This window comes from Nicotiana attenuata, unplaced genomic scaffold (assembly GCF_001879085.1).
Source record: "Nicotiana attenuata strain UT unplaced genomic scaffold, NIATTr2, whole genome shotgun sequence".
NCBI classification, from domain to species: domain Eukaryota; kingdom Viridiplantae; phylum Streptophyta; class Magnoliopsida; order Solanales; family Solanaceae; genus Nicotiana; species Nicotiana attenuata.
Window position 1 is genome coordinate 85,202 of NW_017673097.1, and position 27,790 is coordinate 112,991.

At 36.8% G+C, this 27,790-nt stretch overlaps 2 protein-coding genes across 2 annotated transcripts; both read left to right on the plus strand.

The window, feature by feature from the left end:
• The first annotated feature begins 1,750 nt into the window (after nt 1-1,750).
• LOC109215443 (probable protein phosphatase 2C 60) lies at nt 1,751-13,703 on the plus strand. Its single transcript, XM_019379515.1, has 11 exons — nt 1,751-1,974; nt 3,684-3,806; nt 4,063-4,126; nt 6,454-6,562; nt 7,104-7,254; nt 11,618-11,743; nt 11,915-12,038; nt 12,141-12,217; nt 12,446-12,498; nt 12,978-13,032; nt 13,115-13,703. Exons 2-11 carry the CDS (start codon nt 3,690-3,692, stop codon nt 13,370-13,372), a joined length of 1,134 nt encoding a protein of 377 aa, XP_019235060.1. The 5' UTR covers nt 1,751-1,974; nt 3,684-3,689; the 3' UTR covers nt 13,373-13,703.
• A 1,156-nt stretch (nt 13,704-14,859) lies between these two features.
• LOC109215439 (lamin-like protein) lies at nt 14,860-16,266 on the plus strand. Its single transcript, XM_019379507.1, has 2 exons — nt 14,860-15,100; nt 15,714-16,266. The coding sequence occupies exons 1-2, from the start codon at nt 14,944-14,946 to the stop codon at nt 16,055-16,057; spliced, it is 501 nt and encodes a 166-aa protein (XP_019235052.1). The 5' UTR covers nt 14,860-14,943; the 3' UTR covers nt 16,058-16,266.
• The last annotated feature ends 11,524 nt before the right edge of the window (nt 16,267-27,790 follow it).

Consider the following 27,790-nt stretch of genomic DNA (forward strand, 5'->3'; position numbering starts at 1 on the left):
ATATATACATCTGAATACATCAATTATATAAATTAAAAAAATATATGAATATATGAGAATACAGCGAGATACATTGAAATACAATAAAAAAAAAGACAGTGAATACAATGAAATACATGGAATACAGCGAGATACATTGAAATACAATGAAAAAAAAGGTAACAGATCTTCAAGTTCCTCAACACCAAACTCCGTGTAACAGCCCAGCCCGCTAGTGATATTGTCCTCTTTGGGCCTAGGTCTTCACGGGTTTAAAACGCGTCACTAGGGTATAAGGCTTGTTAACTTATACACCCAAAGTCCCTCTTGTGTTTTGCCGATGTGGGATTCTGTCTAAAGTCTGAGGTGTTACATACAGCCTCTTTTATGGACTCAGCGTCCTCGCTGAGGTTTGCACCACCGCATGGGATTTGCCTAGACTCAGCACTGAGGTTTTCCCCGCCTAACCGGAGTTTGCCTAAACTCAGTTGAACTCTGACCCACCATCGGTATGGCTGACACAAAAGTGGCTCTGATACCATCTGTAACAGCCCAGTCCGCTAGTGATATTGTCCACTTTGGGCGGCCTTCACGGGTTTAAAATGCGTCACTAGGGTTTAAAACGCGTTACTAGGGTTTAAGGCTTGTTAACTTATATACCCAACATCCCTCTTGTATTTTGCCGATATGGGATTCTGTCTAAAGTCTGAGGTGTTAAACTCCGTCCCCAATCTACCGATATCCAAGGCCGCCGCCATGTGGGGCGTCGCCGCCGGTTAAATGAAGACAGTTGTTGAAGAAGCACCAGTTTAAAGGATCAAATGGAAACTAGAGACAAAACTTCTTCAGATCTCACAAGGCAAACATGAACAATCAATGCAAAATCTAAGAAAAATTTAGAATGTGTAACACAACTATGTGAAAGAAATCGCCAGCTGGAGGAGGGTGTTAGGGGTGACACAACAAGGAAGGGGAAAGTGGTCGACGGAGAAGAGAGGGAAGAGAGAGGGAGAGAGAAAAATAATACACAGCGTATTTAATGGGTTAAAGGTAGGAAGTGACCATAAATAGAAATTTTGCTATAAAAATTAAAAGATAGCTATAGGAGATAATTTTTTAAAAGAATTTTATTTATAATAAATAAGGTATCAACCTTTGCTACAGAAACAAAGATACAGTATGACGGAGGAAAATATAGGCCCAAAAGAATCAAAGATACTCTGTGTTCTCAGATCTTTTATGGCCCAGGTCATGCGGTATATGTTCTAGGATATTTCAATAAAAGAAAAGAAAAAAATTCAATCCTTAGTATATTCGTGAACGGTGTAACTTATCGATTTGTGGAACTTCTTTCAGGTTAATAATCAGTTACGTATAAAGTTAATTAGTTTATCAATTTAATAGTTGATTACTCCATACCAGTAATTTTATTCACATTAGCCGTGAGCTACTAAATCACATTTGAATTTTGAATCTGCCATACAATATTTAAAAAGGACATAAAATATTTTTCCTTACTTATAGTCAGAGGACATAGAATATTTTTCGAGGTGTACTTTTGAGTTTTGAGTTCTAAGGAAAATCTAAAGTGTATATAAGGACTACTATTAATATATTATTATTATTTTCTAATGACATATATATACGTATACATAAATTTTTTAGAAGAAAAAAAGCATAATACTAAGCACCAATACAGTGTGCTATGGCGATAGATTTCAAAAACAGTGTGCTTCGATATATATATATATATAAGTTATTCTGAAGTAAAATTTATAAACCATCATATTAGTTCAATTTGCAATAATTTTTATAACTATGCTGATGTAATATATTTTCCTTTCTATTCGGATAATCTGGTTAATGAAAAAAGAAAAAGAAAAGAAAAAGAAGAAAGAGCATGAAAAAGTAATGTCATGCACCACCGATTAACAGCTACTTAGCTGACGATCTCTAATCATTTCGTTGCGAACACCGACTTCAGCATTGGGCGCTGTGAGTTTCTTTCTAACCCTAACGCACTGTTGCCGATTACTCTTTAATTGTTCCCTTTTGATTCATTCGTTTTCTATTTTTCAATTTATTCGACGAATCTTTATAGTAATTTGGATAATCATTAACTACAAAATAGTGAAATTTTGTTTGCGTGTCATATTATTTTTTTAGAATTATCTGTTCATTGTTATGCTATGTTATTCTGGCTCATAGTATCACTCTGTTCTTGTAGCTTAGAGTTTTTTTAATAGAGGTAGATTTTAGCGGTGGTAAAATAGATAAAAGCAAACTGTTATTCACCCGTATTATTCATTAAAAAATGGGTTGGAGAATGAATTTTTTAAAAACGGGTTAAATATTGATAAGGACTATATTATCCACTTAGAAAATAGATAACTAATAGATTTAACTTCTCAAATTGGGGGTTCCTCAACTTTGGAAGATTAGGAATTCTCCCAAAGTGATCATATTCAAGAAGCCATGGATAATATGGATATTCATATTATCTGCTGGTTAATCCATTTTTATCCGTATTAAATATGGGTCGGGTTGGATAATTTATCCGTTTTTGCATTACCCGTTTGCCACCCTTAGAGGTGGTGGCCGGGTTAACTTGCGCACATCTTGACTATTCTATCGGGTAGCTGTTACCTCTAACCAGCACAGATACCCACCAAGGTTTAGGCAAATCACCTAGTGTATTTTTGCATCCGCTAGGATTTGAACTGAGACCTTCTTGTAGCATATTGTACGCGGGATAAAAGGGTATTGATGCATAATATTCTCAGCAACAGAAGAGGGATTGTGATACTGTATTGATAAATAATATTATGAGAAACAGAAAAAGGGTAATGAATAATATTCTACTTTTTCTTTTTTAATGACAGTGGCGTTCGGGCCAGTTTGCGCGCACCTTAATTATTCCGCTGAGTATTTGCTACTTTCCACCAGCACATAATACATAATTTTCTTATGACAGCGGTCCCAACCACCCCACTTTACTGTTATTTCTTTTTGGAGGTTTTGTAGTATTTAACTTCGAAGCAGTTGCTACATTTCTTAGATGTTAAATGCTAGGAACATGGGAATCAAGATATGAATTTAAAAAAAATGGGAATCAAAGATACAAATCAAAGAGTATCCCCTCAAAGGTATTACATTCAGTACCTCACTAAACACTCCCTCGGTTCTGTTTTATATGGAACTCTTTCCTTTTGGGAAACGTCCCAAAATGCTTGAAGTAATGCCATTTCTGTGCAACATTCACAATTTTAAAGAATTCAAATTCCTTGAACTGTTCAAATTTTTAACTCTTTCTCAATCATAGTTATTTTCAACCAGTACTTCAATAGTTTCTTCCAGTATCATCTATATATTTTATGTACGTCTATTAACATTTTAAACTCCGAGCCCAATCAAACTTCTTCGTATAAAATGGGAAGGGTACAGTATATTTCTGTTTACCACCATGTTTGGTGTATCTATTAAATTCTTACTAGAAAACTCTCAAACAGCCTTCTCTACAGTGCCCGAAGGAGTTGAACATGTTATGTGTTAAGGGTCGAACTTAACATTTTTTCCAGTGTATGTGCTTATCAAGTCTGTGTATTTACTGTATTATGTGCACGAACTAAGTTATTTGATAAGCGTAAAGTATTTCGTATTAATTCTGCATGTAAATATGTTTACTGTATGGCTTCCATATGCAGGTCAATATGGGAATATATTTGAGCAGTCCGAAAACTGAAAAAGCGTCCGAGGATGGTGAGAATGACAGACTAAGATATGGTTTGTCATCAATGCAAGGATGGCGTTCAACCATGGAAGATGCTGTAAGTGCATTCATGTGTGCATTTTCGCAGTCTTTTGTAGTCCTTAAATTTCCATCACTGTTTGTTGCAAGATGGACCTTCTATGCCTTTGAAAAAAATAAATTTTCATCACTTTTCAGCCATCATGTTTTACCATTGTCGTGTACCTGATATGACAGCGACTTTCAAGTAGCTTTGGCTTCAGTATTAGTCAGTTTCCAAATATCTTGCTTAGAAATTGTAGTGAACAAGATTGCTAATATGAGATGTTATATAGCATGCAGTTTATCCACATTTGGACACTTCCACTTCCTTCTTTGGTGTATATGATGGCCACGGAGGTAAGAAACCTACTCTTCTGCTATAGGACTTAACTGTCTTTTGCTAGCAATGCTGGTCTTAGTTTCTGCATGCATATTAGGTGGCACTTGATATTTACTACCTATGTTTTAACTCTCACCTTCCTCTTTTGGACAACATATGAGCTTTTGACTTCCATGTTATTCCTTTCACCCAACTTGTATTCTTGAAGATAATGTTCAGTTCTCTTTACTTTGCTGAAACTTTGAGATATGGTAATGTTTTTGTTACAGATATGCTGCAATTGAGGAACTTGTGTCTTTTGACTACATGTGTCATGTAGTGTTGCTTTACATCTATGTTCTTTTCTAGTTTCCCCTGCATTGAAGCAGGAAGTCACTTTAATGTTTTATTAAATATGTTTTCCTTGTTGTCTTGTAAACATTAATTTGAGTAGTAGAGGGCAAAATTCATTAGAGAAGTCTCAGTGTATCAATGTCGTCCATCTAGATTCTGTCCAAAAACTGGGAAAACAATATGACCTTTGTATATAAGGGTATTTCAAAGAAGTAAAAGGGATAGAATAAGAAATTCAAACTTAAGTATCTGCCTGTCCTTCACTTTCTCCTCAGAAGTTGGATGTCCTCTTTCCATGGTTCTTTGATATCCATGAGGGGGTTATTGCCGATTTTTGAACTGTTCTTCAGTTGCCGTACCTTGTCCAAGGACAGAAGTTATATAATTTTACATTTTCAGTTGCTTAATTCTGAATACTTTCTTTGATCTGCTTTCCCACTAAGCTTTATTCATCTTGAACCTCTTGCAGACAACTATCTTTTAGCTTGTTCATTCTTTCTTCCTCTGGACGGTCCCCAGCTCCAACAAAGTTATAAAAAACCAATTTGAACATGGATGATAATGCTCTGTTCTTGTATCTTCATGCTATTCCAAGTGAAGCAGCATTTTACATGAATTCTCTTCTTATCATCAACTTGTCCTTGATTAAAGTGTTGTTTCCTGCAGAGCTGACTTTCTTAGGTGCAATTAACTTTTTACTCCTGCTTCCATAGCAACTTGTCCTTGGGCTTTTTTCGGTTGTTTTGACTGCCTTCACCACCATTTCCTGCAGTGGCCCAGTTCTTATTACTAACTTCTGATAACTTTATTCACCCAAATATAATCCGCCAGATTTTGTGTCAAAATCAGCAAATGCTATCCTCTTGATGGAGAAATTTCTCACAAACGTGAGTGGGTATCCGTTTCTCCCTTTCAGAGAAGAATTGATCATCATGTTTTCTATTGAGCTTGGTAGTTCATGTTCCTGGTCCTTAGTAAAACGAAGAGCATCTTCCATGACCCATTTTCCCTCATTTCCTATCTGGCTTCGGAATATTCTCGACATAGCACTTCTTTCAATGCCCAGATAGTAAAAGCCATTTTTGCTAATATACCTGGCTGAAAACTCTTATTTTCCTCTTATTGTTTCCCTTACTTTTTTTTATTTTTAATTCCACTCTGCTTAATATGCACCACCCCTTGTTTCAGATAGCTATAGAGTACTTTTGAAGTATTTCTGTACAACTTACTAAATGTAGTTTTATTGTTTTCTTCTTGATCACTTTCGAAAATTGCCTTTGAAATCTAAACGAAGTATTGTTTGTATACCGATTGAGTGTCAACTTCGATGATTTTGAAACATATATCTTCTTAAGTGAAATGTGCTAAGATCCTCTCCAATTGCAATATTGTCGGTAATCTAACTCTGAAAGCACTCTTAAGAGGAGTGGGACTCAATTTGACATGTCTCCTTGCTCTTTCCACTTTCTTTTTGGTTCTTTCAGTACGTCCCAATGTTCTGGTATCCATCACAGGAAAGTCAACTGCAAATAGGAGTAGTTTGAAGTCACTTTCACTGTCTTTCTGCAGCTAGAGATATTTTTTGCAGCGAGTCTCTCTAATTAGCCCTTCATAGGCCACGTCTTCCACAGTCCTCTGCAAATTATCATTTTCTTGAAGAGGGTCCTTTCCAGGTTATCCTCAATATTTCCTGTTTCTCTCCCTGATCAGAGCCTTTAGGCATCCAGTTGAGGAATAGCTCATTTGTTATTGATGTAAACAGCTATTTAATTTAGAGTCTAAGAGATCAGGAAATCCTGCGTCTCTTCACTTTATGCAATCAATGCTTTCTTCCTTCAAACAATACTGCTGGATTTCAAGCTATTTTTCACCTCCTCTAATTGCAACCATGCGAAGGGAACGGATACAGTTCCAGTCCGTTGTTTACTTTATTATTTATTAAGTAGCTCTCTGTAGTAACATTTTGCTTAGACCCCACATTAACACTAAATAAGGTTCTTCAATTTTGTAGGCGATGAAGTTTCTAAATTTTGTGCCAAGTTTCTTCACCAAGAGGTTCTTAATCATGAAGCATTCTCAGTTGGGGATGTAGGCACTTCTACGCAGCATGCTTTTCTCAGGTAGCCTCAGGCCTAGTATTTCACATTTAATTTAACTTTTCATCTTATGCCGCAATGTAATCCTTGACCTAGTGTATGCAAGGCAGCAGGAAGGTGTCATTCTCGTGTAATTTTCATGTTCTCATTAGCCTGGGGTGCTGAGCCAGGACAGGCAATTACATATTCAAGTATCCCCTAAGCTTGCTGATCTAACAAAGTATGATGCATGTTGGATGGGCTTATATTTTTGTACTGCTATGAGATTTCTTTCGATAGATTCTGATAATAAAACTGGCTTCTTGACCAAAATTGGGCACTTTTATTGCTAAAGGTTTCTAGCATTAGTGTCCCTTCGGGTCCTCCAGATATTACATGTTAACTAGCTGTCACTCTTGAATTTTTCTACTATAATTTCTTAGTACAGGGTGTTAATGTGGTAAAACATTAATTGCTTTTTCTGAAAAAGGGGTTTTCCATGTTATTAGATAGCTTCTTTTCACATTGTTATGAGCTTCTTGTCTCTATGTTTGTTAGTCTGACCTTATGTGTGTTCTCCATGCAGAATGGACGAGATGATGCGGGGACAAACAGGTCAGAGAGAATTAGCCTCTTTGGCGGAAAAGGACCAAGCTAAGGAGATAATAGAGGGTTTGATATCTCCTCCCAAGAGTGGTGAATTCAAGGGGCAAATGGATTGTGTGTCTTCAGATGAGGTATCAGTCCCTGCCTTTATTTGTTGTGTCGATCTATAGCTGCATGGTGCATTGCATTTGTTTGTGGCTACAAACACATTCTTTCTGCTATTAATGAATTGTAGGGTCCTACTCATTGGAAACAATTTGAAGAGTCTGACTTTAACATTTTGGAAAAAAAGTTTCATCTTTTGAGTACTTGAATTTGTAATTTCCTGCATTCTTAATTTCTTACTCCAGGTTGTCATGTCATACCATGTCAAATCAGTTTGTCGTGTTCTTTTATGAATGTTATTGTACTGGAAACATCTTTCTCAGTCTTGAACTTCACCAAATATTTGTGAATCGGTAGTTTTGTCTGACAATTATTTCAGAATTGATGCCAAGTTAAATTGGTCAGAACTTTTGATACTGTGCAAAACTGAAACCTTGTGGCAATTGGATTCCTAACTTATATTTTCTTCACACATATATCCAGCTATTCTTTTATGTAAACAAGAGAAAGAGGAAAAGAGAATTGTTGGAATGTTCCGCTTGATTTTTCCTTAACAATTGGGGGTTTAAGTAGTTTGTACACATGTTCCAAAATAGGAAAATGACACATAATTAAAGGAATTGAATCTCCTAAGTGATTCCATAATTTATAGTTTTATTGTTATGGATGTACAATAATATTTCCTAGTCTGTGTCTTTAAGAACATAATATGTACTCTGCTACATATTGTATTCTGCTAGCTTGTTTCAAATTTATTTGATCCTGAAGACTTGAAGTGAATATGTTAAGATATTTGCCAACTAGTGATCTGAATTAACGAAAGCTCATAGTAATATATGCTGACTCAACGTCTTTGCATGATGCCCCCCCTCTCTCTCTCTTTCTCTCTCTCTCTCTCTCTTGTGAAGCATGAAATTCTAATGAACATGTACTGTGGCTTGATGGTCATTAGCTAGTTTCACGGTCCTTTACCTTCAAATTTCAAATCCCACACATGGTCAAGGCCACGGCTCGAAATTCTGCTTCCTCGATTTGGCTCCCACATCGTGCTTCTTACTCTTTCAAGATAGTAAATTGTCTCCGATTAAGGTGCAGTATGCTGGGATAGATCCTCTATTTAAAGGAGATCCTGCACAGTATGTATCAGAATATTGAAAAAATCTGTGTTTGTCCCTGTTCTCATACGATAGTTCTTGTAAATAGATCCATTGATATACCTTATGCGGAGAAGTTAAATGACTTTCATAAGCACCTGGAGAAACTGGTTAACCACACTAACAATTAATAAGAAGTCTCGTCTAGTAATTGTAGAGAGCTCAATTTACCAACAATTCTCTGATAGACTGATGCATCTTGAGCTTTTGGACACTCCATCTGTCCAATACACAACAAGGATGTACTTCAACATTACATTGGATATTTGATGCTAACATTAGATTGTGCCACCTCGATGCCTAGAAAGTGTTCCAATTTCTCCAAGTCCATAATATGGAAGTAACTGGTGAGATGCTGTTTAAGTACAATACTTTCACGATCGTCACTTGTTATGACAATGTCATCAATATAAACCACAAAGAAATGCATCTGCCATGAGAAGAAAGTCAGTAAATTATGACTTCATTTTGAAGCAATGCCAACTGTTGGATAATAGAACTAAAACAGTTAAATGACGCATTTGGAGATTGCTTGAGGCTGTATAAAGATTAGCTTAGCTTACACTAATTCAGACTCCTCCTAAGCATCCAATGTTTGCGGTAAAGCATTCTTGTTGTGCAACTAAAGAAAGGGCTAGTGTAGTACACTTAACCACCGAAATAAGAAGTATGCCTGTAATCAAAGGTTATACAGTTACGTGTATCCTTTGGCAACAAGTTGAGTTTTAAGACAATCAGCTTCCCTATCTTGGTTCATTTTGGTTCATCTTGACTGTAAACCATTCCAGGACATCCTTCTGTTGTTTTATCCAGTAACAAAGGAGCAATCTCTTGATATCATTATCATGTGAAGTAGCCTAGCCGTCTCTTTAATCATAGTGTGATGCTAACTGAGATAAGCCATTGCTTTTACTACAGTCTTAGGAATTGGGAGAGTGAATAAATTTATGACAAATGCATGATAGGACTGTGACGAAAAGTGATAACTCAAAAAATAATAAATAGGATAAAGATTATAAGTGGATCGAGTACCTGCTTGAAGGACAATGAGAACAGCAGTCTCGTCTGTTAAGGGCTCAAACTTGATGTGTAAATCGGCTGAGTCGTTGGTTTAGTTAATAGAGCTGTATCATGAGTAGTCGAGTCAGTAATTGGAGGATTTGCTTGAGCTCATCATGAGTAGACCAAAGAGAAGGGTAAGGCTCTTGTATTTGTGTTGGAGTGGGATGAATGATGAGAATGATGTTTGGTTAAGTGAGTTTGATGAAAATTATGGAGCATTCTCGTAAAAAGTATCGTTGAAATAAAGTATCTGTTGATAGTTTAATCACAACTATTATAGCCTTTTTACAGACTAAGTATGCGTTTGGACCAAATTTGAGTTGAACTTGAAGAAAGATTTTCTGAAGCTGAAGCTGAAAAAAGTTTGTGGAAGTTCATGTTGTGTTTAGACATGAACTTCGCTTGGAAAAATATTTGTGAAAATTATGTTGTGAGTGGAAGTTAAAATACTAAAATTGTCATTTAAGCACCAAGGGTGTGGCCTAGTGGCTAATGAAGTGGGTGAGAACCATGAAGTCTCAGATTCAAATTCCAGCTTTGGCAAAAAGCACTGGGTGATTTCTTCCCATTTATCCAAGCCTTGGTGGATAGAGTTACCTTGTACCTGTTGCTGGTGGGAGGTGACAGGTATCCAGTGGAATTAGTTGAGGTGCGCTCAAGCTGGGTCGGACACCACGGTTATCAAAAAAAGAAGTTGTCATTTGAAATACACTTTCAAACCATTATTTCAACTTGAATAATGTTGCACTTGATATTCAAATTCTTAACATGAAATTTTGTGGCCAAATGTCAACATGCAAGTTGCAAAAACTGATATAATTATATGCAAGTGGGAAGTCATGGCCAAAGGGGCCTTAAGAAACCACATGATAAACTTGGGTTGAAATCCCAGAGATTAGATGGTACAACAAAATACTACAACCAAATGCTGAATGATGCTTTGGCGGTGAGGGAATGGTGAAACAGAGTTTTCTTCAATCGAATTCTGACCACTATTTGCCTGAAGAAGGTTTTTTCCTTTGTAGCAGAGAAGAAAAGTAGGATTTTTGGGAATGTACTCACTACCTTGGCCCTGATGCCATAAAAAAAAGAGGAAGAGGAAAAGAGAATTGTGAGACTATTCCCACTAACTATTGGGGTTTAAACATTTTGTACACATTTCCTAAAGTAGGAAATGCTATATAATTACTGGAGTTGAACGTGTAATATGATTCCCTAATTAATTCTAGTTGATACATATAACATTCCCTATGTTCCTAATTGATTTTAGTTGATATATATAATATTAGCTAATCTATGTCCTTAATTACAGAATATTCTTAACATGATAAATGTTGGCTTTCTAGTCCTCTTTGAGAATCACCTAAACCAGAAAAAAAACCTGTATGACAAAGATGTCAAAGCTGGACGATGTTTAATCTTTTGGTTAATCTAGTATCATGGCGTGTTAAATACCCATCAAATGTTAGAAGTATCTTTATCTTTCTTGACATTTCTGACTTCTGGTGAAGATTGTACCCAACCATGTTGATTTATATTTAGGATTGAATTGCTCTAGGTTAAAAGGAAATTTATTTCCAATAATTTTAAATGCTTGTCCTCGTTTCAAACCCCAACCAGGGGCAAATAAAGTGACATATTTGCAATAAAGTGGGAGGAAAACTATGGTCGCGGGTTTAAATCACAATGGAAGCAAGAAACATTAGGTGGTTTCTTTCCCATCTGCCTAAGCTTAGGTGGGCGGTGTTATGTGGTACCTATGTTGGTGGGAGGTAGCACGGAAAACCAATGGAATAGCTGAGGTTCGGTCAAGTTGGCCCGGACACGACCATATAAAATAAAAAAACAAAGAAAAGAAGAATAGAAAAAGAAAACATGAAGGATGAATGAGAAACAAAAGTATCTGAAAGAGTATCGTCGGGTATACTATTTAATCATCAGTTATTTTTGTTTTCCTTAAAGGTGTAAGATATATTTATCCAAAGAAAAATGACATAAGAAGCATTAAGAGGTGTCAGAAAGTACTATATAACTCCTAGTCTTGCAATGGTCTGACTAATCCAGTAGACTGCTTGGAGTTATAACTACATAGATTCTGAAAATTTATTTTCCAACTATTTTAATCAATATACTGGAGTTTAATCTTTTGACCTTTGCCTTTTTTCCAATGTAGGGGGCTAACTCTGATTACCATGGACCAACTGCAGGAAGCACAGCTTGTGTAGCAATCATTCAAAATACTCAACTTCTTGTGGCAAATGCTGGTGATTCTCGCTGTGTCTTATCTCGGAAGGGTCAGGTACCATTTATATTTGTATCAGTTATATATTCTGGTTCAGGATTGTAATGTGATTTTGCATTCTGGACAAATTGTTAAAGCAGCTTGTTTGGAGTTAACATCACTGTACATGATGCGCTCCTCTTTCTTCTAAGTAGGCATATTGTATTAAGCACAAAACATGTTATGCAGGCATATGATATGTCTAGGGACCATAAGCCTGACCTTGAAGCTGAAAAGCAAAGGATTATAAATGCTGGTGGATACGTCCGGTGTGGACGGGTTAATGGGAGTTTAAACATGGCAAGAGCAATTGGTATTAAAAATATTGCATTTTCTAAAATATACTATAAAAAGTATAGCCAGTTTTCCTTTTTCCCTTGTGTTATGGCAATTCTGATCACTTCAGTAATTTCAGGCGACATGGAACTCAAACAGAACAAATCATTGCCTGCTGAAAAACAAATAGTGACTGCTAATCCTGATATCCGCACTGTAAGTAAACAATGGCTTATGATTCCTTTCGAATCCGTAGAACGATGAAAGTTGTTGGAGGAAGATTTTCTACAGTATATTTATGTGTACAGCTAGGTGAAGGTGGAGCGTTATTGCTTTTCTTTAATAATTAACTGATCAAAATGGAGAATTCTTGTCTGTGTTCCTTTCTAGCCGAAGACGATTTTGCATTTAACATTTCTTTTCGTAAATTTTCCCTCAAATTAGGTTGAGCTCTGCAATGATGATGATTTCCTTGTTCTAGCTTGTGATGGCATATGGTAAGTATCGTATCATTTTGGTTCTATCTTCCCAGTTACTGTATTTGCACTAAAATCCAATTTCTTTTAGGTGAACATCGGTTCATTTCCTTCTAGACTTATTAGATTGCTGGGCTTAATGTACTTGAACTTGCATACTGTTTGCTAGTAGGTTGACAAGATGTACAAGAAAAAAAATTTAGTATGGATTTTTGCAGGCTTTTGGTTAGTTCAATGGTTCTTTCTGCATGTTGTTTCCATACACATGCAACTTTTCCAAAAAAGAAAAAATGGGGTCAACCAGGGAATGGTGGAGCTTGCATCTTTTTAATGTTATTAGAAATTCTCTGCGACATGGTTATATTCTTGTAATGAGAACGTCACTTTATGTTAGATGCGAGTACATTGCCAGGCCCTGTTTGCACCTTTTTTTTTTGGTTATATCATTACAGCAGAATTTCATAATTTTGGTGCTTATATCTGTATTTCTTGTGCATTAGGGATTGCATGTCAAGCCAAGAAGTTGTGGACTTTGTTGGGGAACAGTTAAAACATGTGAGTCCTTAATTATATTATTTGTTGTTCTAAGATCACGCTTTTCAGTTTTTAAAAACTAAATGTGTCATCGTTGGTGCAGGAAAATAAGCTCTCCGCTGTCTGTGAGCAAGTGCTAGATAAATGTCTGGCACCATCCACAGGTGGAGAAGGATGTGATAACATGACCATGATCTTGGTACAATTCAAGAAACCCTTCAAGACCGCTGCAGTGAACAAGGATCAATTACTGCCTTCTAATCAAAATTTTGAATGTAACGAGAACACAGTAGCATCTAACAATCCTAATGCTGTATCTGCAGGATCTCAATGTAATGATAATGCAGCTGAAAAAGCCTGAATTTAATTAGAGGTTACATTTAATATCTCCTATATTGGAGTAGTTAAGTTGTCACCGCAGGCTTTGAAGTTTTGATAGATAAAACGGAGGCATTCTAGAGATACTAGAAGAGAGCTGTATATATGCTCGATTCCCGATCTTTTCAGATGTGGGGATAGGTTTTTAGCTTCAAATAGGCGAATAATGTACACGGAATACACTTACCTAGTGCTGGTAAGTGTAGTCTTTTTGTCCCTTTTTCTTTTCCCTATTGTAAAGATAACTATTAGTACTTGACTAATGACGCCGACTGAATAAAATGTTGGATTTCTTTGCTGCATTTGTAAACCAATATGCCTGTCAGTTCAAAGTCCTCCCATATTCTCGGATACATAGTTACTGTAGAAGCAGACATCATTATGGGTCGACAAAATTCTCGTACAACAAGATCGCAGATTGCGGAAGCAAGGATTAAGAAGACGTGCCTAGTGGTAGCCCATTAATTTGGTCTACTTTTTCAATGCCATCATTGAAAATTAAAATGGTAAGTTGAGTACTAGTAGTACTAGTAGTAACAGCAGCAGTCATTCCTTTAACAGGTTGAGGCGTGCCTTTCCACACAAGGCGTGCTGCTACGTACTCATTCTCATATCTTATTTTGTTGCTCCCTCAATTGTATTATTGATATATTTTATAAATTTATTTAGAAGAGAATTACATATTTTATATTTGGAATCAATTTAGCTGTAAATTTTTATTTTATGCATTTTAGCCTTAGTGAGAAGCTTCTATAGACTAAAGTTACTCAAATGTTATGGTCTCATAAAGCTATTATTGTTTAAACTTTTAAAACTATAAATTTCAAAAGTTTTTCTTTTCTTCTTAAAATACGTCACATAAATTAAAACGAAGGGAGTAGTTTTCATCATTCTGCTTTGGGAGTGCCAACTTTTCATCATTTTGCTTTAAGATCAGCGCGCAAGTATAGCTCCAGAAGTGGATGCAAGTACGTACATCTATTGCTATCAATACGTACTAGTCATACATAGTTCAAGAACTCTATAAAATGTATATATATTTATAATTATTAATTAGTGCAATCATCACAAATTTAAAGCCTTGCTTTAATTTTCCTTTTAATTATTTTTTTTATACAGATATAGCAGGCTATAGAGGGTGCAAACAAAGGTGCAGGTTTTATTTTATTTTTCAAAAACAATGCGTGCGAAGATACTCATCTACTAATTTTTTTCGATTCGCTATGCTTAAACGAGTTTCTTGAATTCTGCGTCTTTCAAACAGATTGGGAGGTTTCCAGTGTGTAACAACATACCTTTGAATTTAACAATAATATGATCCATTGACTTTTGGTTAAAAAAATGAGGAAATGTACATTATACGAGGTGTATGCGTGATAATTCCTATTATAAAATATTACAGTATAGTTACTATCTAATCTAATGATGGTTGATTTAACTTTAGCTTTGGATCCGTTATATATAAGGTTTGGTTGAGCAACCTTATTTTAAAAAAGTAGGAGCTGCTAATTAAGCCTTGTTTCCACTCAGCTTATCAGTATCTCTCCCAATTACATGGCTCTCAGCTGTGTACTCTTCTTCCTCCTCGCCGCCGTGGCCACCACCGTCTCCGCCACTGACCACATCGTTGGAGCGAACAAAGGTTGGAATCCAGGCATCAACTATACTCTCTGGAGTAGCAACCAAACATTCTACATTGGTGACCTAATCTGTACGTCTTTTTTTCTAAAAAAAATTTGTACGTAAATATTTACAGACTTTCCTGAACTTGTCTATTCCTTGTTTGTTGGAGAGAATTTAGGTATCCAAAGTCATGTTCTTTTTTATGAAAGTCTATGTTTATAAACTAGAATATATCGCTGTTAGTAAAAATAAGAATAAGAGGGGAAAAATTGATTAATTTAATGCACGTACGTTACTAGCTAGGTGAAACCAATTCTTTTTTTTTTTTTTTTTTTTTTTTTTTTTTTTTTTTAACTTTGAAATGAATTTCTAAATGCAATTCATTATAATTGTTTGTTATCAGGTTACGTTTATTATATACAACAATCTGTTCTTGCATGCATGTACTTGACCTGATAGTGTAGAGAGGGGTGTATGCACCTTATATAATGGGACACCACTGAGTCGAAAATTTTCACTAGATATTTATAAGAGAAATGAAAATATTAGAGATACGGTATAGAAAATGATACTGCTTGTCACTATAGTAATTTATTCATTTGTCCATTTCTTCAAATTATATCAACACTTATGTAAAATCCTGCATTGAGTATAGAAATATTATCTCTAACTTGCATTGTCTATTCCATGTTTTTTGGCAGCATTTAGGTATAAAAAGACACAACATAATGTTTTTGAAGTGAATAAAAATGGATATGATAACTGCATAATAGAGGGTGCATTTGGGAATTGGAGCAGTGGAAGAGATTTCATTTTGCTGAACAAGACCAAGAGGTATTATTTCATCTGTGGCATTGGCGGCTGCTCTGATGGTATGAAGGTTTCTGTTGTAGTTCACCCTCTTCCACCTCGTCCACCGGCAGCCATCGCCGCCGTGCATTCTTCCGAAAAGTCTGCTGCTCCGACGACAGTTGGTGGTTTCGGGTCACTGGTTGTAAAGTTGATGTTGGTTGGATTGATGATATATGGATGTAGTAGGATTTAACAGAGTTTCGGCCAAGAATCCTATGCTAGTTAGCTGTGTTATGTGCAGCCAAATCACTAGTTTGTAATGGTCATTTTGATTGAACTTCATTTAATTTGTTGTTGTTCTGTCATTTTAGTTCACTATCAAAGATTTCTGTTGTTAGTTTATTTCTGTATCTGTTTCCTATTTTTTTGTTGAATGCGAAACTAAAGTCATACTTTGTGAAAGTAAGTAGAAAAGAAGGATCATCTTGGGTCAATTTCACAAATACTCACGTAATTATATGTTTTTTGTACCAAAATCACATAACTTAATTTTGTCACATAATAATCGCAACTTCATCACCACGTAACCAAATGGTTACAATAGCCGGAAATGTAAACTTCTGATGGGCATAAATATTTTTTTTTTTTAGACAAATAACCTTTGGAACAAAAAATAAACAAATGGATAGCTGGTGCAAATCCTATGTATCTTTTAGTGTCGCGAGGAGGCTCTCCAAAAAAGTTACATGTACTTGGCGTATGCTCTTAACTTAGTTTTAACTTATTTATGTACAAATTTGTACATAAATAACTTTAACCATCAATACGCGAGAAATGAATGAAAATATAGGAGGTTTTTATTTAATAACTTGAGCGGAAGCAGGCAAGTCTGCTCTAATTTACTATCTATCTCTTTTTCTTTTTAAAATTAATGCTATTGTACTAAGTATTATAGATGATTATTTGGCATTTCTTAATGGAGCTTTTTATGTTAATTTTTTCCCCATAAACTTACAGATGCAATGTCCACCGAACATACATATATAACATACAATTTGTATGTGAGAATACTTTTGTTGGGTTTTTAAGCTTGATTTAGCTTAAAAGAGAGTGAATGGGAAATAGAGGAAAAAATAAAATTTTGGTTTTCCCTCCTTTACAAAGGAACATTGTCCCATATTGGAGGAGGAAAGCTCATTTTTTGAGTATATATATGATTACACTTCTTCTAGCTCTTAAAGAGTTGAGAAGAAGGCAAGCCTCGCACCGTCGTCGTCGCTCGGCTTCAGATTTGGTCAAATTATCTGATTGATTGATAATTGTTTGGACCAAATTTATTTGTTAAATATTAATATTTAATCCAAATCGACCGTTTTTGTAAAGGTAATTTAAAGTTTCCCTCCAATTTTATTTTCCCGTTTTATTTTGCATAAATAGCCATTCACATTATAGCCGTTTACGTAAACGACCATCTTGAAGAGTTTCACCTCTTCATTTAACCCCAACCTGTTGGCTATAAATAGCAGGTCATTCCCTCAGATTTTTCTTACAAAAATTCTGAATTCTCCTCTTCCTTTCTGCATTGTTTTCATACAAACAAACAACATAAGTGTGATTGCTGTCGCCATTCGTTGAAATACTGGAGTTTGAAGTACCGCTACACCAGTGTGTAATCTGTTATATCCTGGGAAGAAATAATCCATAACCTCGAGTACTAGGAGGGGATTAAGTTCCTTAAGAAAACCATGTGAATTCAGTGGACTCGGATTAATCTCAACACTGTGAATTCAGTGGGCTCGGATTAATTACTTGTCACGACCCAAATTCCATTATAGACTGTGATGGCGCCCAACACCGTTGTTAGGCAAGCCAACACTAATCAACTAGTGAGTTCTCATTTATTTTATTTAGACCATCCCAACATTTACTTAACTTAAATTTAAACAGTCGATAAATAACAATTTTATAAAGCAACTGAAACGGGAATGACTAAAGGAATCATAATTATAGGAATACAACCCAAAAATAATAGTCTACTAATGTGTGTGCCAGGATCTAGTGTCACAAGTACGAGTGCAACTAGTAGAATGTACAAAAATATAACTATCCTACTGCCTGAAATAGAATAGACAGTAATAACAAAAGGAGAGACTCCGGCATGCTGCTGAGCGGCTCAGAAGGGGCCATCTCACAGTGAAATCTCGATCAAATATCAGGAATGCACGCCGGACGGGTAGCTAGATGCACCTGTCTCAGATCCTGTACAATAAAGTACAGAAGCATAGTATGAGTACATAAACAATATGTACCCAGTAAGTATCCAGTCTAACCTCGAAGAAGTAGTGACGAGGGGTCGACTTGACACTCACTAGAGCCAATAATAATATAATTTGAGTGCTACACTAAGCATGAACAACATGAATAATAATGTCAGTTTAAGAACTGGGACATTCCTTCATAAACAACAAGTCAATTTAAGTCATATCATGTAACAACTTACGTTTCAAAGCATTTAAGTAGTATAAATCACGGGAAGTTCCAAATAAAAAACATGCGCAGGTTATGCCGAGCTCGTACGGCCCGGTCCAATATAAAATTAAACTGTGCACTGCCAGAGGGTCGAATAGCGCGAACCATAGATGCATCTATTTACTACCGAGGCGCTCGACCGGATCCACAAATAACAATTTATTTTCAAGAAAACACACATTTGCCCATTTTCAGTCAAGTAATTCATACAAATTCTTAGGTAGTGAGTATAACCGTCTATATTTGTTTTACCAATTTCCAGCAAGCCTTAAGTGATTATAGTGACAAGTAAGGACGCAAGCATTGCAAGTATAGCATGATACGGGTCCTAAACTACCCGGACAATTAGCATAATAGTAGCTACGCACGGACTCTCGTCACCGCGTACGAACGTAGCCCCCACAGATAGGTACATACATTTATTTAATTCACCTATGGGGTGAATTCCCTCTAACAAGGTTATAAAAGAGACTTACCTTGCCCCAAAGCTTACTTCCAATTTCAAGAATGCTCTCAAACCCTCAAATCGGAGCCGAACGATCCAAAACTATTCAAATGGGTAAGAACTAGTCAATATATGCTCAAGAGTTCATATTCTCTACCCTACATGCAAAGTTCCTAAAATTCATCCCTGAGCTCATGTGCCCGAATCTCGGAAATTTTTGAAGAAAGTTGTCACCTATAACCTTAGGATCACGAATATATGATTTCTACTACATTCCATAACAAATTTCGCGGTTAAATCTCATTTTTATCAAAACCCTAGGTTTTACTCTAAACCCATAATTTTCACTAGTTTACATGTTGTAATCTATCCATAAACTATGTATTAACTCACATTAAGTAGAAATTACTTACCTCACAAAGCTAGGTTGAAATCTCCCCTTTTGAAGCTCCAAAATCGCCCAAGAATAGAGTGAAATGTGTCAAAAATGACAAACTCCCGTATTAAATGAAGGCCACTGCCTTCAGCGATTTCCGCACTTGCGGTGCTTTGACCGCATCTGCAGTCTCGCTTCTGTGGACTATTGTCCGCTTATGCGGAAATGGGCCGGGCCAGCTGGGGCCGCATCTGCGGACTGATGACCGCTCCTGCGGTTCCGCTTTTGCGGGAGAGGAGCCGCATCTGCGGAACTTGGTTTTCCCTCCTTGGGCCGCATCTGCGATGCTTCCACCGCACCTGTGAGCTCGCACCTGCGGCTGGCCAACCGCAGGTGCGGTTATGACAGCAACTGGAGCTTCAGCTCCTTCTCAAATTTTCAACTTAGTTCGAGCCTCGTCCGTTTGACGCTCGGTGCCCCCGGGGCCCCGCCCGAACATATCGATAAGTTTGAATTCGTAAAACGGACTCGCTCGAACCATCGGAACACCCGAAACAACATTAAAACTAAGACTCATACCCTAAAAGCGATTGAATCAAACTTATGAACTTTAAGTTCTTTAATCTACTTACATTGTGCCGAAACGTACTTATACTACTCGGAATGATACCAAATTTTGCGTGTAAGTCTTAAATGACATTATGGAACTATTCCTGGTCTTGGAATTCGGTTTGGACCTCGATATCACAAAAACCTACTCAAAACCAAATTTAAAGAACTTTGAAATCCTTAAAGTATCAACTTTCACTATTAGGCGCCAAAACGCTCCCGGGTTATCCAAAAACCGATCCGGACATACGCCCAGTCCGAAGTCATCATACGAACCTGTTGGAGCCTTCAAATTCCGGTTTCGAGGTCGTTTACTAAAAATATTGACCGAAGTCAAACTTGGCCTTTTAAGCCAACCTTAAGGAACCGAGTGTTTCGATTTCAACCTAAACTCTTCCAAATCCCGAACCAACCACCCCCGCAAGTCATAAATAATTAAGAGCAAGTACGAAAAGTCTTATTTAGGAGAACGGGGTTCTAGAAAGTAAAACGACCAGTCGGGTCGTTACATTTCCACTTCTTCTATTTGTACGCTGTTTTTATTCTCGAGAATTATTTTACAAATGCAATATACTAACAAGCTTAAGAAACATAACTTTATATTCTGTATTTGCGTTATGCATACTGTTCTGGAGACTAAAACCTGTATGATTTTCTACTTCCGTTTTGGAGATTAAAGCCTTCGTGCTTTTCTACTTCAATTTTTTTAGCGTATATTCTGTTTTGGTTCATTATCTATTATCTGGAGATTAAATCCTAGCGATTTTCTATTCTATTGGAGATTAAAATCTACGTGATTTTCTACTCCAGTTTATTCGATTTGAAGATATAAAAACTTCACCGTATATTAAATATTTGTTTGTGTCATTCTTTTACAGAAATGACGACTGAGAACGGAAACCAGCCTGTTCCTATGGTGACTGCCAATGCATCGACAAGCCGAACAACACCGGAATTAGCACCGGCACTGGTAGAAAAGCCCGAAAAAATTTTCGGGATTGATTTCAAGCGGTGGAAGCAGAAGATGTTCTTCTACTTGACGTCTTTAAGTCTACAGAAGTTCATTAAGGAAAATATTCCTGTTCTGCCTGACGAAACTCCAGAAAATGAACACTTTCTCGTGACTGAGGCGTGGAAGCATTCTGATTTTTTGTGTAAGAACTATATTCTTAGTGGACTGTAGGACGATCTGTATAATGTCTACAGTAATATGGAGATGTCAAAATAACTGTGCGTTGCACTTGAAAAGAAATACAAAATTGAGGATGCCGGGTCGAAGAAATTTGTTGCCGCAAAATTTTTGGACTAAAAATGGTAGATTGCAAGTCTGTTATTACCCAAGTCCAGGAATTGCAAGTGATTATTCACGATCTTCTTACTGAAGGTATAAGTCGAATTAATACTTATGTCGAAAGTATTAGTTATATTATTATTACTAATTCATTGAAGGTCTTATCATCAATGAAGCATTCCAAATTGCAGAGATGATTGAGAAGTTGTCTCCTTTGTGGAAAGACTTCAAAAATTACTTAAAACATCTCATTGTTCGATTGAGGATCGAAGAGGACAATAAAGCTGCTGAAAAGAAAGGTCGTGGAAACTCAATAATACTGGGAGCAAACATTGTTGAAGATGCTCCACAAAATAATAAAAAGAGGAAGAAGCCTTCAGGACCAAAAAGCAACCCAAGCAAGAAGTTCAAAGGAAATTGCTACAACTGCGGGAAAGCTGGATACAAATTGCAGATTGTCATGATCCAAGGAAATACAAGAACAAGGGTCAAGCAAACATGGTCGAAAAGCATGAGGATATTGATGACTTAAGTGCTATGCTTTCTGAATGCAACCTGGTGGGAAATCATAAGGAATGGTGGATGGATGCTGGAGCCACTCGCCATGTTTGTGTTGTTAAAGAAGCGTTTGCTACATATGCTCCCGTTGGACCCGAAGAGACGCTTTCTATGGGAAATTCTGCAACGGCCAAGATTGAAGGATGTGGCCAGATATTTTTGAAAATGACTTCTGGCAAGGTGGTGACTCTGAACAACGTCCTTCATGTTCATGAAATTAGAAAGAACTTAGTCTCTACCGCACTTCTTGTCAAGAACGGGTTTAAGTGTGTTTTTGTATCTGATAAGGTTGTAATAAGTAAGAACGAAATATTTGTAGGAAAAGTTTATCTCACTCAGAGCCTTTTCAAACTAAATATAATGGTCGTTGAGAATAATAAAATTTCAGCTTCTTCTTACTTACTTGAGTCAAATGATTTATGGCATATACGTTTGGGACATGTCAATTATAAAACCTTGCGAAAAATGATTAATTTGGAAGTATTGCCTAAATTTAAATACAACAACTCAAAATGTCAAATATGTGTGGAATCTAAGTATGTTAAACATCCTTATAAGTCAGTTGAAAGGAATTCAAATCCTTTAGACTTAATTCATACAAATATTTTCGACATGAAGTCAATACCATCTCGCGGTGGAAAGAAGTATTTCATAACTTTTATTGACGACAGTACTCGATATTGCTATGTTTACTTACTTAATAGTAAAGATGAAGCAATAGATACATTCAAGCAAAACAAAAATGAAGTTGAAATGCAACTTAACAAGAAAATCAAAATGATAAGAAGTGATAGGGGTGGTGAATATGAATCTCCTTTTTAAGAAATATGTTTAGAATATGGAATTATTCATTAAACAATGGTCCCTTACATGCCCCAATCCAATGGGATTGCAGAAAGAAAGAATCGTTTATTAAAGGAGATGATGAACGCTTTGTTGATAAGTTCTAATTTGCCACAAAACTTGTGGGGGTAAGCCATCCTTACGGCTAATCGGATACTAAATCGAGTACCCCATAGCAAAACGCAATCCATTCCATATGAAAAGTGGAAAGGAATGAAGCCCAACTTGAATTATTTTAAAATGTGGGGGAATTTGGCAAAAGTGCAAGTTCCTAAACCCAAAAGGGAAGATATGACAAAAAATCGTTGATTGTGTTTTCATAGGATATGCGCCCGATAGCAAAGCATATCGATTTTTGGTTCATAAATTAGAAAATTTCGAGATTCATAATATTACGGTTATAGAATCAGATAATACTGAATTCTTCAAAAATATATATCCGTATACAAAGGAGTGTGAGTCGATTGGTGAAGGATCTAAATGACCTCAAGAAGAAACAAAAGAAAGTACATCTAATCAGGAGGATTCAAGACGTAGTAAACGTCAAAGAACGTCTACTTCATTTGGACCTAATTTTGTGACTTTCTTATTGGAAAACGAGCCTCGAGCATTTAAGGAAGCTATGTCTTATACGAAATTATTATTTTGGAAAGAGGGAGTCAACAGTGAAATAGAATCCATATTGAACAACCATACATGGGAATTGGTTGATCTTCCTCCTGGAAATAAATCGTTGGGTTCTAAACGGATTTTTAAGAGGAAAATAAAATATGATAGCACTATTGATAAATATAAGGCAAGACTTGTGGTCAAAAGGTATAGACAACGAGAAGGTCTTGACTATTTTGATACATACTCTCCAGTTACAAAAATTACGTCCATACGAACGTTAGTAGCATTAGCTACAGTATATGGTCTTGAAATTCATCAAATGGACGTTAAGATGGCATTATTTAATGGAGATTTGGAGGAAAAAATCTACATGGAACAACCTAAAGGGTTTGTGGTTCCAGGTAAGGAAAAGAAGGTATGTAGACTTGTTAAGTTGCTTTACGGACTAAAATAAGCACCCAAATAATGGCATGCGAAATTTGACCATACAATGTTGTCAAATGGTTTTAAGATAAATGAATGTGATAAATGTGTATACATTAAACATGTACCAAATCACATAGCCATTGTTTGCTTATATGTGGATAATATGCTAATAATGAGTAATGACATTGCCAACATAAATGCGACTAAGCATATGCTAACTAGCAAGTATGATATGAAAGACTTGGGAGTTGCCGATTTAATCCTGGGTATTAAGATCCATAAGACTCCTCAAGGTCCGACATTGTCACAATCTCATTACATTAAAACGATACTTGGAAAATTCAAGCACTTCATTTAAAGTTGCAAAGACTCCAATTGACGTAAATCTTGCACTAGCAAAGAACAAAGGCCAAAGCATATCACAATTAGATTATGCTCGTGTGTTGGGATGTTTGATGTATATCATAAATTGTACATGACCAGATATAGCTTGTGCAATAAGTAAATTGAGTCGATACATGAGTAATCCAGGTCAATCTCATTGGATGGCAATGAAACGAGTTTCGAAATATTTAAAACATATCCAAGACTTTGCTTTGCACTACAGTAAATATCCTGGAGTGATTGAGGGATACTGTGATGCAAATTGGATCACCGGTTCAACTTATTCTAAGTTAGCAAGTGGATATGTATTCACTATTGGTAGAGGAGCAGTATCTTGGAAGTCGTCCAAACAAACTTGTAATGCCCACTCTACAATGGAGGCTGAGTTCATAGCCTTAGATAAGCCGGTGAAGAAGCTGAATGGCTCCGAAATTTCTTGAAAAATATTTCATTTTGGCCCAAACCGTTGGCACCAATATGCATACATTGCGATAGTCAAGCGGCAATTGGAAGTGCTGTGAGCCTTATGTATAACGGTAAATCTCATCATATATGATAAAGACATAAAACCGTTAGGCAATTACTCTCTAGAGTAATTATTACGATTTACTACGTAAAGTCAAGCGATAATGTATCGAATCCACTTCGAAAGGCCTTACTAGAGAGGTAGTTGAGAAAATATCGATGTAATGACCCGGACGGTCATTTTGAGAATTGAAGTCCCGTTCGGAAGTATAACGTCTTGAGCAGCTTCGTATTATGTGTATTGACTTGCGTGCGTGGTTGAGTTCAGTTACCGGATGATTCAGAGTCAAATCGGAAGAAGGATTCTAGTTTTGGAAGCTTAAGTGGTAAGAGTTTACCGGAATTTGACTTTGATGTAAACGGTCCGGAACAGGTTTTGGATGATTTCAACAGCTTTGTATGGCAATTTTGGGCTTAGGCGCGCGTCCGGATTTAGATTTGGAGGTCCGTAGAGTAATTTGAAGCAATTCGGCGAAAGTTGAAAAAGTTGAAGTTTGGAAGATGGAGAAGTTTGACCAATAGTTGAATTTTGTGATATTGGGGTCGGAATGCGATTTTGAGAGTTGGAACAGCTCCGTTATGTCATTTGGGACTTGTCTGCAAAATTTGGCGGCATTCCGGGTTGATTTGATAGGTTTCGGCGCGAGTTTTAGAAGTTGGAAGATTGAAAGTTCATAAGTTCGATTCTTGGTGCGATCGTAGTTTCGAAGTTGTTTGATGTGATTTGAGGCCTCGATCGAGTCCGTGTTAGGTTACGGAACTTGTTGGTATGTTTAGACGGGGTCCCAAGGGCCTCGGGTGAGTTTCGGATGGGCTACGGGCCATTTTCTTCTATTTTTGAACTGCTGAATCTGTCATCTGGTTTTCTCCTTCGCGTTCGTGTCTGTTCCTCCGTGTTCGCGAAGAGTAATTTTGGAGTAAGGAATATTTGTTCTTCGCGTTCGCATTCCTCCTTTCACGATAGCGAAAGTCTGCTTTCTCTCTCTTCGCGTTCGCAGCCGTCTATCCGCGTTCACGTAGTAGAAACTAGGAGCTGGGCACTGGTGACCATTTCCTCTACGCGTTAGCATTCTTCTGTCCGCGAACGCGTATGTATGCTATTTCCTCTTTCGCGTTCGCGTACCTTTCCACGCTTTCGTGTAGGCCAGTTGTGAGCCATCCGATTTTCCTTCTCCGCGTTCGCGATGCACAAATTGGGCACCTTTAGTTTTCTTCTTCAGGAACGCGATTGTTCCTCCGCGTTCGCGATGCTTTGACGCCTAGGCAGCAGAATATATCTTCCAAATCGAGGGTTAGGCCATTTATATCATATCTTGACTTGTAGAGCTCGGTTTTGAGCGATTCTTTGTGGGTTTTCCAAGCAAATCGATTGGGTAAGTGTTCTTCACCTAGAATTTATTATATTCCATGATTTTATCTTTATTTTTAGCATTTAATTTGTGTTTTGAGTTGAGGAAAATGGGGATTTTTGAAGAAGACTTTCAAAATGAAAAATGATGATTTGAGGGGCGAATTGGTATCAGAATTTGGTAATTTTAGTATGGTTGAACTCGTATCGGAATGGGTGTTCGGGTTTTATAAAATTTGCTAGGTTCCGAGGTGCGGGCCCGGGGGTCGACTTTTGGGTCGATTTTTAGATTTTTATAAAGATTGAGGCTTTATGATCCGGAATAGTTTCTTATGAGTTTTATTTATGCTTTGAAGTTATTTTGGCTGGATTTGAGCCGTCCGGAGGTTATTTCACCCGAGAAGTTCATTTTTGAGTATCGTTTTGTCTTCTTTGAGGTAAGTATCTTGCCTAACCTTGTGTGGGGGAACTACCCCTTAGGATTTGAGTCTTCTATGCTAATTGTATCTTGTGAAGTCCGTGCACGCGAGGTGACGAGTATGTGCTCGGGCTTAATTGTGGAAAGTTAGCCTTTTAGGGTTCTTAGGTCCTTGTATTCACTGAGTATGAAGTTGTTTTGTATTGATTAAGTTTTCTTAATTACTAGTCTCACCTTTACCTGCTTTAATTAGAATTAATTGCTTCACGATCCACTCTTATTGCCCATTTGACTCTTATATAACTTAACTGAAGATTTTTACATCTCTTATTGTCATGCTATCTTTTCCTAACTATTTATCTTTACTTGAAATTATTATTATCTCTTCTATTGTTCATCCTTAATTGAGGTTATGATTATCTTCCCGCTGCCTATCCTTAATTGAATTTATAGTATTTATTTCGTGATTGCTCAACCTTAAAAGAAGTTTAGGTATCCTATATCTTAGTTGACTTATCCTTATTGGAATTATTGACCCGTGATATCTCCCTTAATGTTGAGTTGTACTTTGTAAGACCGTTGTTACATATTATTTTCTCCCTTGTTGAGTTGTTCTTATTATGACTAGCATTCTCTATTGTGGCTATTCCTTGTGAACTAGTTCTTTCGTTTCTTTGAGTTCTAGAATTTCTGAGTTGATTTAATTGCCATACTCCGGTATTATTGTCATTGTTGTTGTTGTACTTGTTGTTGTTATGCACGAGGTTTATGTCGTGCGGTTGTTATTGTGATGCACGAGGTTTCTGTCGTGCGATTGTTATTGTGATGCACGAGGTTTCTGCCGTGCGGTGTTATCGGGTTGCACGAAGTTTCTGTCGTGCTATTATTACTATTGATATTTGCACATGCGGAATGACAAGGTGGGATATATATATGTGAGTTGCATATGTGGCGAGACAAGGTGGGGATATTATTATGCACGTATGGCGAGACAAGGCTGGCATTTACTTTACTAATTGAACACTTGGTGAGACAAGGTAGGCTATATCAATATCAAGGATTGAATTGTGGTGACTTGCTATGGCCTGGGGGCATTCTTGTTGTTGATATTTGTGTAGTGGTACACTTACTTGTGCGAGTTTTATCTTGTGGAAAATTGTGGGGAACATTTTGCGTGCTGTCCATTTTCTCTATACTTACTAGCTGGCATGAACTTTGTTAGAACACTTGCACAAGCATACACGCAGTTAATCACTCTTATCGGTTAATAGGATGGATCTTGATATTGTTGAGTATTGATACACACCCTCGTCTGGTTCTATTAGCACGTGAGTCGTCCGTGCAGTTATTGTTTGTAGCGAAGGCACAAGATGCCAAGTGTTTAGGGTTCACAAATTCGAACCCGTGAATTATGAATATTTTGAGGTTTGGTGCCTCGTGGTGATTATTGGATAAAACCTGATATGAAAGCGGTTATTTTCATCTAGTTGATACTTGTCCTTCTTTTAGTTGTGTTCTCCGGGTTTAGACTGTGCCCAGCTTACCCTACTGTGTTGTTACTTATTATGTTCCGCTGCTAATTGATGTTTCTATTTCTGATTGCAAGTACCATATTATCGTTG

Bases quoted from the DNA above. Each gene is read 5' to 3' on its own strand.
- LOC109215443 (XM_019379515.1), top strand. From the start codon at position 3,690: ATGGGAATATATTTGAGCAGTCCGAAAACTGAAAAAGCGTCCGAGGAT. The intron at 7,255-11,617 runs GTATCAGTCCCT...TTTCCAATGTAG, and splicing joins ATTGTGTGTCTTCAGATGAG to GGGGCTAACTCTGATTACCA. The intron at 12,218-12,445 runs GTAAGTAAACAA...CCCTCAAATTAG, and splicing joins CTAATCCTGATATCCGCACT to GTTGAGCTCTGCAATGATGA.
- LOC109215439 (XM_019379507.1), top strand. From the start codon at position 14,944: ATGGCTCTCAGCTGTGTACTCTTCTTCCTCCTCGCCGCCGTGGCCACC. The intron at 15,101-15,713 runs GTACGTCTTTTT...GTTTTTTGGCAG, and splicing joins CTACATTGGTGACCTAATCT to CATTTAGGTATAAAAAGACA.